This window comes from Branchiostoma belcheri, unplaced genomic scaffold (genome assembly GCF_001625305.1).
Source record: "Branchiostoma belcheri isolate BF01 breed outbred unplaced genomic scaffold, Haploidv18h27 scaffold1, whole genome shotgun sequence".
Classification (NCBI taxonomy): Eukaryota; Metazoa; Chordata; class Leptocardii; order Amphioxiformes; family Branchiostomatidae; genus Branchiostoma; species Branchiostoma belcheri.
Genome location: NW_017802379.1, coordinates 2,174,859 through 2,186,662, shown reverse-complemented (window position 1 = coordinate 2,186,662; position 11,804 = coordinate 2,174,859). Strand labels below are relative to the sequence as shown.

Genomic DNA, 11,804 nt, shown 5'->3' with positions numbered 1-11,804 from the left:
GCATGATGGGAAAATTAGCCTCACTTTCGACAAGACAGAGAGCGGGAAACTAGCCATCGTTATCTGTGTGGGATCCATTGTTCCATCCAGACTAATCCGCTCGTTTCTGATCGCTCTAGGACCATCAAATCTCGCAAAGATGTCGGATGAGAAGGTAGGTTGACCATAGTATCATTCTTTGCTGTCTATTGTGTGTGAAATTCCGAATAAACGGTCCAGATTGAGTCGTGGCCTGGAGGTTTTCGATGGCGGTTTTGTAAAATCGAACAGCTGCGTCTTTCATATGTCGCATTCCCAGTTTAGTACGAGGTTCTACATTAACGATTTTCCGGGGTGAAAACTGTGCCTCGATAAGTTTCCTGATCAAGTTTACAAACATGCTCACTCAGTGGTCGTCGGTTAGAAGGAACCGGCCGGTGGCCTTTGGAACGAACGGCACGGGGGTTTTCTAGAGTAGAAGGTGGGGAGGGGGGCGACCAGACATGTATGAACAAGGAACACAGTTTCACAGATCAACTTGAACTGTTTCTCCGACATATTATATGATTTTAAACCCATCATTATACGACTGTACAATTTTATTTGAACAAAAGATGAGATCGTATCAGACGATAATTTATGCAAAATTATGTTCTATAGATTATAAATTTTGGTTGGGGGATCATAATTATTTCAGGTTTCATACACTTACTTATGTTTAAAGTGCTTATGCTGGAAATCAATCTATCAAACATTATTTGCATTGTTGCCTCACACTGCACATGCGAAAGTCAAACTGTTAGTGGTAGCCAAATTTTATTTATCGGATGGATCTGGAGACAAGTGTCTCTTGGTGCTATCATGGACCAGCTTTGGAACAATTTAAAATGGGGAGTTTTGATACCTGGCCAAACGGAGTCGTGTTTGTGTTGGCACAAAAATTCCCAACAGTAACACCACCTGGTGTGCCTTCTGATGACTGCAGTGAGTTGAGAGAAATCATTGCAGACAGATACGAGGCTTACAACTGAACGTGTCACAGAGTACTTGTTCACTTGTAATTCGGCAAATGCCAATATTCTGCTTCTATTAGTTTTACGGAGTCAGGTTAGTTCTGTAGCACTACTTACCATGTTTAGATAGAAACTACCGGTACCTGGTCATAACATTGACAAAGAAGAACTTCAAAACAGGACAAAAAAGTAGCAGGATTGACAGTTCTGTTCCCATTTCCAGCATGATGAGGTGACCCCCTCCAGCCCAGACATCCACTTTGAGCCCATTGTGAAGCTGCATGCCGTGGAGATTAAGACATTGGAAGAGGAGGAGGAAGTGCTCTTCACAATGTAAGTAAGGAGGGTTTGTGGTAACCCTGATTTAGGGTTTCTTGGATGCATAAAATGCCCTAGAGCACTAGAGGTATTGGGAAAAAAAAAGTTCCTTGCGCAATCAGCAAATGTACTTGCCCAAACAGTGCTTTAACTTGCAAGTGGACTTAGTCATCCCAGTGTTTCAGTATAGTTCTTGTGTAGTGACTGGTGAATTAAATTAGTCAATTCAAGTCCAAGAAGGTCAAAGAAGATGATGTTTCATGTCATGAGCGCCATATCACTTTAAAAAGAACTGCTTTTTTATTTTGTTTTAGGAGAGCAAAACTGTTCAGATATGCCTCTGAAGCAGACCCTGCAGAGTGGAAGGAGAGAGGAGTCGGAGACGTGAAGATTCTACAGCACAAGACAGAGAAGGGGAAGATCAGAGTTCTCATGAGGAGAGACAAAACCCTCAAGATCTGTGCCAACCACTACAGTAAGGCCTTCTCTTCCGCCGGTCGCTAAAAGGCATACTAAAAGATGTATGATTGTCTGGATAAATGATATGATACTGTGAGATGAGGAAAATGTAGAGATCTACTTCTGTTAGAGCAAAATACTACTTTGATGATGAACTTGAGACGACGGGCGGACTGATGTCTGATGTGAACGTCTCATCTGAACAGCATTTTGACACCGATAAAGTCTCTATATAAAAATCTTTACTGATGAGTTTTCCCCAAAATACCAAAGCCAAGATTTACACTACCATTGTTAGTTAAATCTTACCCACAAAATTCCAATTTAAAAGCAGTTTTAAAAGTTAACTGAACAAGTTGAGATACTGCTTTTTTGTACTGATAATACAACTGGCACACCATTTTTGATAATGTCATTTTCAGTCACGCCTTACATGGAGCTCAAACCCAACTGTGGTAGCGACCGTGCCTGGGTCTGGAGTGTGACGGCTGACTTCGCAGACGAGGAACCCAAAGCTGAGTTGTTAGCCATCAGATTTGCTAATGCAGAAAGTGAGTACAATAGTGTTTTACTGCAGGTTGGGCAATAGCAGCATTCCCCCTTAACTTGACTGTAGCGGGAGTCCTTTGTGGTGGGGGAAAATAATGTAGGGAGTGCTGAGGATGTCAGATGTCTTTGATAGCTTTTTAGAATGTCTCTCTCCTGATGTAAAAGTTTAAACTTAAAGTCCTCTTCTATTTTGTCGTCCAGATGCATCCAAGTTCAAGAGTCAATTTGAGGAAGCTAGAGACTTTTTGAAAGAGAGACTGGAAATAAAAGGTAAGGTTTTTACAATGTGCTGAAAGCTATTTGCTAGAGACTTTTTATATCTGCCATTTTGTATATTTTATTGCTTTTATGATGAATTAGAGACGACGGGCGGACTGAAGTCTGATGTGACTGTCTCTCCTGAAAAGCATTTCATCTTGATGTACAAAATATCTGGAGAAAAAATTAGGAAACTCAACTTTCGTCAATAATCTCTTACATAATTGACTCTTCTGACATTTATCTTTGGGGGGTTCCTTATACAACATTTTCATTGTTTTAAAAGTTTCCATATCAATGCAGTGGGCAGATGCTGACCACCATGTATTTCAATAATTCATAGCACAAGCATACACAGAATTTTCTTTTCTTCTGTAGTATTCTTTTCTGTTATACACAATCGATAAAGGTTATTTGAGAGAACCAGAAGATATCTAGATGTTCCAGATGGAACAATTCATTGTAAAACAGTCTGCAGTTCCTTTTCAGTTTGCTAGGTGGTGTGCCAATTCTTCTTTTAGAAGTGTTGAATCAGAACAAACTGCATTGTCCTTGTGTATGAACCCTGCAGCAGAGGAAAAGGCAGACAGTGGTACGGAGTCGGGAAAAGATGAGGAAGATTCTGACGAAGTTGCAGAGAAGCTTGGAGAACTTACCGTCTCTGGAGAGAAATCTGGAGAGGAGAAGGCAGAGACAGAAGGAACAGAGAAAGAAGAAAAGAAGACAGAAGAAACAGACAAAGAAAAGGAGGGGGAGGAAAAGAAGGAATGAATACCTACACCACTTTGCTAATTTAAGGTGTTTTAAATTCATAAATTAAGATTGCTCTTGTTCACTTCCACATTTAATCAGTCTCAGAAATTACTGGTTTTCAGCTTGAAGGGCTCAGGACTAACTTGTAAGTGTTCTGATGGAAAATTTTTACAAGATGAAAATGAATGCAGCTCAATTTTTTATGTTGAATTGAGGGTAACAAGTATGTACATTCAAGCGCATCACTTTTGTCCAGAGGTGCAGTCTACAGAAAATTAATGATCAAACAAATCAGTATAAATAACTGGAAAAAAAGTGTTAGAAAATCTTGAACACCTTTTAAAATGTGTCGCTGCTCCATTTACTATTAGTGGAAATGTGAAAATATAGTCTCAATTGCAGCATCTTTCAAAGAAAGCTTCAGATCGCACAACTTTGTGAAATTTGAAAGTATTGTAGACATGCAAGAGGCTTGAAATTGCACATTTTTGAACAAGAGAACTAGATAGATTCTTTCAATAATTGTGAACATACAGTATGTTAAGCCTGAAACTTAGTTGAAGCAGCACTGTAAGTTTTGGACTGTCTTAGTGGTCATTGAATTTATGTCAACTTGCATTGGCTAGCTGTTTGTATCATAGAAAACTTTGTAAATTGTCAAGTTGCTACATAATTCCATATTCCATTGAGACAATTGAACATTGTTTTATTGAGCGAAAATCTAGAATTGCCTTTGAGGGCTCTTGCTCTCGCATTCATGTATCCTTGCATGTATTCTTGCACATGTATACAACATGTTTTGGTATAATGAGACAAACTCACGTTAAAAACTAGTGAGATGTATTGTAAAAAAGTTCTCACCATTTAAATGTGGCTTGTAGTGAGCCATTATATAGCATAGATATGAAAAAAAAAAGTTTTTGTATTCCTAGTGCCTGTGGAAATATTCTTAGAGCAGCAAGATGTAACAATTTATCAGAACATGTTATATACAGCTGGCACATTTAGACTTAAATGTACTTGCTTAAGTCATATACTAGTATCTAGCTAGCTCAGCGATATCTGTATCTATTGGACTGAACTTGCATTAACTAGACGTAAGTTTCGAAAAAGAAATTATTGAAAAGAAAGTGCAAATCTACCTCCAAATTGTCCATTTATTTGGTACGAGACCACACCAATTCAATTCCTTGATTCTTGGATTTTTGCTTGATAATGAATAGCAACAGGCTGGAAGAATGAACCTGAAAAAATGATGAAACAGGCAATCTGTGATACACCAAAATTCCACCACAGGAGCCTCAAAGTAAACAGGCTGGCAAATCCAAGAGCCAAGAACTTAAATCAGTGTGGTCTGACTCAGAAGTAAGATTCAGTCAGGAGCAGAGCTGTGACATATAGAAAGTGCAGAGTACTGTAAAAACCTAACAATTTCGATACTTTGTAAATATGTTAGCCATAGAGAAGCCATTTGGATTTGGTCACAATGTGCTGTATTACTCAAAAGGTGTAAAAAAAAGGAAGTCATTACTTCTCCAGAAATGACAGACTTGGTGGGAAATGATACTATTTTCTGTACTTCTATGGCTTTGGTAGTACAGTACTTAATGTATGGCAGCATTCAGTAACTATCATACAGAAGCACTTGTACCCAGGTCTAAAAGTCAAGAATGACATCCAAAACGTTGTCACTGTTATGTTATACAACTGTAGAAACTTGGCTGGTACATGTATCATCAATTGAACACTTACAACCTCTCCAGATTTTGTAATAACTGATCACTGTTGCATATTAAAGCAATGAAATTTGAGAAGTTAAGGTACATTGCTATGTTGAATTTGTAAAGAGATTCCTGAAAAAACTTGCTAATTCCATTTGTCATGTCATGTTGGCAATTTTTTTTTTCTTTTGCTCACTTGTGTCTAATGTTACTTCAGTTTTTACTGATGTTTGTTGTGGGATGTAACATGTTTTTTTTTTTTTTAGTTCTGTTCACACTGAAATGTCCTTACCTGTGAATCATGTTGAAGGGTTTGACCCGGTACCTCTGTTTTGTAGATAAATAAAACATGGCTTTCAAATCCTTCAATGGCTGCAGGCAGTCTTCAATTGGATCTCTACTGTAGAAATGTATGTTTTGCTTCACTTCTTAGCTCAGATTCTGTAAAGATGCAATTTTTCAGAATCCAAGAAATGAATTGGCATCTCGGTATTGAGTTTGGACTGTTTTTGATACACCCCCATACTCATGGCTCCTTATGACATTAGGGTGTTCTCAAGTCTTAATAAGTTAGATTTGATTTTTGCCATGTGTCTGGATACTTGTCATGTTTGTACTCAAATTGCAGCCTGAGCAATTTCATGCAGTGTCACCAGAAGAAAATGAAGACACCCTAATAGGTCATAATTCTTCAAGCATGGTGTCATTACCGTGTTATTAGCTAGAAATATTCATCCTCACATCTGCTTGGAGATTTAATAGGCAGGTCCATGTTTGAAACTTCCAATTTTTCACACGTCAATACGTTGTTGTCACACCTTTGTGTTCCTTTATCACGTGAATCTCGCTTGCGGCTCCGTGTTTGTAAAACTGACAGACCAGCTTTGTTTTGAATGTTGTCTTTCTGGTCGGCTCACGTTACGGGTCGTTGGTGTGAGGTGACGTCATTTTCCCATTGCTGAATCATAAGAGACATCATGGCGGCTCGCTTGAAATTGTAAACCGCTGCGTATTTTCATGCTTGACAATCTGCCAGCGTCATTTTCCTCGTATTACCAACTTTTTACGGTGTACAGCGCTGCTAAGGCGTTAAACCTGGGATCACGCCAGAATAGCGGACATTTTTGACAGGCAAACGACAGTGTTTACAGACAACAACACTCTATCTGACACCCCCCTCCCACCCCCTACGCTGGCCTTGTAGCTGAGCCAGACGGACTCAATATTTGCTGGTTGTCGCTGACATGGTCTGACGGCAGAGACGCAGGATGAGCCGATCCAAGGGATTCACCATAGACGACGCGTTTGATCTGCAGGTGACTTCTGATGACGAGGAAGGGGGGTTTCACCAGACAGGCGAGCGGGAACACACGCCGCTGAAGACCGGGGACCCGCCCGTGCTGTCGTTCAGGGATGAACACCACAACACACGGGCTGAGGGGGAGGGGGGCGACTTTCATTATCAGGTACGTATTACTGTGTGACGTCAATTGTGTGTACGTTGTGTTTCCATGTTTTTACAGGGTCTTCATATATATATGGAAGCATTTGTAGATGATTGCTACAAAGCAACCACCTGTTAACATTTTACCAAAATGTATGACATAAAAATGACTGTTTGATATGATTCTAGGGTATGGAGGAATCCGAGGATGACTCCCTCCTTGAACAACCCAGCAGGGCAGGTGTCCCTATCAGGTATTGCCCCCAAATACATGGCATTATCTACAGTAATATTATCAGCAATACGTATAATTATCGTAACCTCAACTCCCCCTACTTTGCCTCTGATATAGCTATACGGGTTATCAAACTATGATAATGAAGATGAATAGATTCATGAAATGAGGATGAACAAATATTACCGGTATGTTGCACTGCAGAATTTAAATCTGCACAATTCTACATTTCTTGGGGCATTTCTTGGGGTATTTCATGGGGCCCAATCTAGAAAAGTAATACAGTATACAAGGGATCGCCATGACATCATGGTAGGCAAAAGCAGGTGACGGTTGGTTGATTTGCCTACCAAAAATTTACATATTATCGCATATATCATATTGATTGATATATCATATTATATGTCTTATATGTATTAGGCCATGTTGATTTGATTATATGGATGACATCCGCGCGCGCATGAATTTTCGGCCATTTCCAAAAAAAAAAAAGGTTCCAACCACACTGTAAATTGTACAAAACAGTTGCAAAATGAGCAAATATATACCAAAAGTTGCAAAAAAAAAATTTGAAAACGATTCCAACGTCGTAGAATGCCAAAATCAAACAAAAACTAAAATGCAAAGAAATGAATTTAAAGAGTAGATTATTCGCCATACCATACTCTGTGTCATTTGTTCGACCTTCATAACAACGTAGATTTCATGAAAGCAACTTTTTTTTTTTCAAAACTTTTTTTTTATTCGCGCGCTCGCATCAGTTTTGGGGTTCCCAGAGGATGTCATCCATATAATCAAATCAACATGGCCTTATTGATATTGCAATTGCTCGTATTGGCATTACACGCAGAACCATAAATTTCAATAGTATAAGATCTGTAACACTCTGACCGAGCTATACCTGTTAACCAGAAAATGCTGTGCATGTTGTGTGTTATTCTGCAGTATCCGGCCTAGAGTGCAGTCTGAAGATTCCTTCATCTCAACATCTACTCACAAAAGCAGACTGTCACTCACACGGTAACCAGAGTTCCTTTTACAACTTCTAAAACTAGAAACAAGTTTTTGTAACGTACAGTAATATTGCCCTTAGTTCATAACTGCATGTAGTGTATATTGTGTACATTATACTTGAACTAGTTGAGCCAATGTAAGTTGACTTAAATTGTGCTTATCCTGACCTGATTTTACCAAAGCACTAGTAATGCAGCACATACCGTAGAGATTTCAGTGAATCAGATAATCATGAAATTGTCCTTTATCAGAACGTGAAGTATGCCCATCATTTTAAAGACAGAAAGTTTATTACATGTAATTAGCGGGCTAATGTTCAGACAAAACTATATGAGAGTTGGCTTTACATGATTGATGTAATAACTCTTCACTCCTGCATTTTATGAACAGATGGTACAGTCATCCCAAAGTACAAGAACACAAGGCAGCTGTCATCGCTTCCTTTCTGCTGCTCTTCATTGGAATTGGTAAGTTGACATTTATTTGGGTCACATTTGAAGCTGTCTAAAATTAGTAATTGTGTAAGTAATGTGTAAGTAAGTGTTCTTGTTAATTGAACTGAAAATCTTTTTTCTTCTCACACAGCCCTTATTATTGTTGGTGTTGTGTTGGAGGTCAATGCAAATCGAGGTAAGAAAAAGAAAGACTGACAATATCTTACTGGCTTTTGTCTCTGTTCATTTGAGAATATCCTTCAGCTAATCCTTAGTACATGTATGCTAACTGCATATATTTATCATACTATGTAGCTATTGTTTGATTATTTATTTAAGAAGACTTAATTGACTGGGAATCTTGCTGTATTTTCTGAACCCCCGATACTATTACTTTCAACAGATATCCAGCCTGTTGTCTTCATTGTCATCGGAGCTATTTGTTTCATACCTGGAGGTAAAGATTCAGTGTTTTTTCTCCAGGCTAAATTAAATCCGCATGTACTCATAATTTGCCCTCCAATACTGTGTTGAAATCTTATAGCAAAATAACTTGTTACTAAGTAATAGATTTTGCTATGATAACTGAAAATAGAACTGAACATCAAATTTCTTCATTCACAACCACTTGTTTACTGAAATTATTCACAGGTGAGAATAGAATTGCTGCGAACATTTTAAGATGTTTAATATTTCCTCTCTCCTGTCCACAGTGTACCATGTTGTGTACATCTACTGTGCCATCCAGGGACGGCCTGGCTTTCACTTCTCCAGCCTTCCCACTTTCAGGTGAACACAGGATCACATGTACGTGAACATAACTGGTCTCCTTGGATAGGGTAGAATAGCAACACCAACAACATTCAGGGCTTGAAAAAAAATGAAAGACTATTTTTCTGCATACTTGCACTGGTGCATTTTAATATCATTGAAATTATCTGCACCAAACAAACTTTAACCTGCACCATTCAGACTGTAGGAAGTACTATGGATCACACTAAAACAGTGTTCAAAAACCACTGCTGGCTATTTCTGCCACTGTCACTACCACTTTCATAGGTGGTAACAGTCAATGGAGCAAATAAAAATGATAAAACTCCACATGCATCTGTAAACCTACTACATGGACCTGTACAGGTTAGGTGCAGGTAGACATCTGAAATACCTGCACAGGCTCAACTTTTCTTGCACTAAGGTGCATATGCACCCAGTATTTCAATCCCTGACATTGGAGCTTGAAAGGTTACGAAGTGAACAAGAGATTATGAAAATTCAGGAAATTTAAAGCAATTTGCAAGATCTACGGTCACCTGCTGACTTATATGGACAGGCAGGCATTTTTAATGCACATTGTTGGTACATGAAATAATGAACTATTGAGCTGACTTTGTTAACTTGTTACCTCTGCACAGCATTAAACTGTTGAAAAGCTCTGACATGTATAGTTCCTAGGAAGAGCACCCTTACAGCAAGTTAGATTCAGGTAAACAGCAAGTTTTTTTTTTACGTATTAAAAAAAAAGAGTAGACGAGAGTTAACATAACACTGTGTATGACTGGTAGATATATCACATAATTTTGTGTGTATATGATGTGTCATATGGTAGATTTATTTTGCATACTTGATGCTATATATCATGTTATTTTTCTATTACTTTGTCTTGTTATCATCATGCTGCTATATATTTGTGGTGAAATATGTGGACCTGACCTGTGTTTTGAGTTGTGCTAACGTTGTACAAGTGACTGATGTACAAGTTACCTCTATTGAGGAACTTTAGCTTTCTAAACTTAAGAAATCAAATTGATATGGCAGTCTTGTTAAGAAGCAGCGGTGAATACACTGGCAGTTGTTTAGAGTTATTTAATGATTCACCTATTTTGAAACTCTGCAGCAGATACACTATAGAGGCTGCTGTGCATTTAGCATTTGATAATTTGGGTGCTGTGAGACTGTTTTGTACAATCAACTGATATTCACATGCACCAGTCACCATTTCAGCAGTACTTGTGACGAAGTTGTGTGACCTGTGTGTCTGATTGAAGCATGAACATATCAAGGGATCATGTTTTTTTGCAAATATGTATTTTTCTCAACGTTGTCATCCCAACTATGCACCTTATCAAAGCTTTTGACTATCTGATGAAGTTGTTGAAGGTAATAAAACGTCACTTTTTTTTGCAATAATTTGCCAAGCTGTCTCGTTCATTCATACTAAATCCATCTGAGAGGAGAAGAGAAGAATTGCTGGAACAAAGCTGCCGTGTTCGTGACAAGGATACAGATGCTATCCATGGTCGACCTTTATGAGCAGAGAAAATATCAGCTTGTCCACCTGGAGCTGAAGATAGGAGCCAGCCCTTAATGACAAGCTGCGCTCCTGCTCATAAAATATGTCTGTCTGTGGCTCTCATCTTTTGGAGAGGCTAGAAAAATCACCAGCAAGTGCCGCCAGCCGTGACGTTTTTAAGGTTCAACACAAATTCTGTGTTGAACCCGAAATATTGCAGCTTTGTAAGGTTTTACGTTAAGTTCTTCAATGTTTAACTCAGTAACCTAATTTGACTTCAAGTTCAATCAATGTTTTAAAGTTGGTAAAGTTGAATCAGATCATGGAGTTAGAAGAAGAAACTCCATGATCAGATAGAAAGAATGGAACTTAGAAGGATAGAACAAAAACCTCCCTCATTTTAAAGTATAACCTCCTATGTTCAAACAAGAAGAAAATGTGAAGAGTTTGTGAAATGGTGAGGCAGATATAATATGACATCCGACATATCTTCGAGGTACTTTTGACATGGGACATCAAACAGCCTTTGAAGGCTGTGCACTTTGCAGTCACGGTCAAAGGCCTAGCCTTTTATTGAAATGATGTCAGCGGAGGGCAGCCATCAGAGGGTGGCGTGGAGATACGCAATCTTTCTGTATCAAGTTTAGAGATGGGAGAACGTGTGTGTGCATGGCTGGGGTTGGGTGTGTGTCTCTGTGTACGTGTGTTGTCGTGTGTGGACATATTTACATCGTTTATGCCCAACATGTTGTGCAATTGTTTTCCCTCGGGGCTTTATATTTTTACTTTTTATATTTCGGGGCTATATATCTTTAAATCAAAGAACACATATTATAGAAGAAGTGCGTAAATTCGTCATCCACTGCCTCAAAAGAAGAAGTAAAACGCAACAAAACTAGTACCATGTAGAATGTAGTATAATGTTAGACGTAGTCTCTCCTACCATTGTATTTTCTTTTTTCATACATGTTGTTTGTACCTGCAATTAGCCCTCGGGCATGTACTTGCAATAAACTTTCATTATGTTCTTCAACTTACTGTTACTTCGTTCAGACACCCAATCCCCTCAGTAAGTTAAAATCACGGAAACCAGGAGTGACATACGACCAGCGACTGGAGCCTAAGTCCGAGGGCACGGTTATCTGCCGCGTTCGTTTGGTCAGCTTGGAGCTCCAAATACCCTGCTACAAGGTAAATAAATCATCAGGCACTCAGAGTGGCAGGGTACGTGGGCTCTCATCGCTGCCAAGTTTGACAAAGAACAAGCCTAGTGGACGCCCGTGTGCTTCAAACGTAGTGCTCTTCTTTAGAGCAGCTTAGACTGAGCACACGACCGT

General features: G+C 38.9%; 2 protein-coding genes across 2 annotated transcripts; both read left to right on the top strand.

The window, feature by feature from the left end:
• Positions 1–25: 25 nt before the first annotated feature.
• On the top strand, positions 26–4,848 carry LOC109465339 (ran-specific GTPase-activating protein-like). The gene is made up of 6 exons (XM_019762554.1): positions 26–154; positions 1,216–1,325; positions 1,625–1,785; positions 2,192–2,320; positions 2,520–2,588; positions 3,148–4,848. Exons 1-6 carry the CDS (start codon positions 140–142, stop codon positions 3,345–3,347), a joined length of 684 nt encoding a protein of 227 aa, XP_019618113.1. The 5' UTR covers positions 26–139; the 3' UTR covers positions 3,348–4,848.
• A 969-nt stretch (positions 4,849–5,817) lies between these two features.
• LOC109465348 (transmembrane protein 134-like) lies at positions 5,818–10,366 on the top strand. Its single transcript, XM_019762564.1, has 7 exons — positions 5,818–6,516; positions 6,684–6,748; positions 7,675–7,749; positions 8,134–8,210; positions 8,329–8,373; positions 8,581–8,634; positions 8,891–10,366. The coding sequence occupies exons 1-7, from the start codon at positions 6,319–6,321 to the stop codon at positions 8,968–8,970; spliced, it is 594 nt and encodes a 197-aa protein (XP_019618123.1). The 5' UTR covers positions 5,818–6,318; the 3' UTR covers positions 8,971–10,366.
• Positions 10,367–11,804: the final 1,438 nt, after the last annotated feature.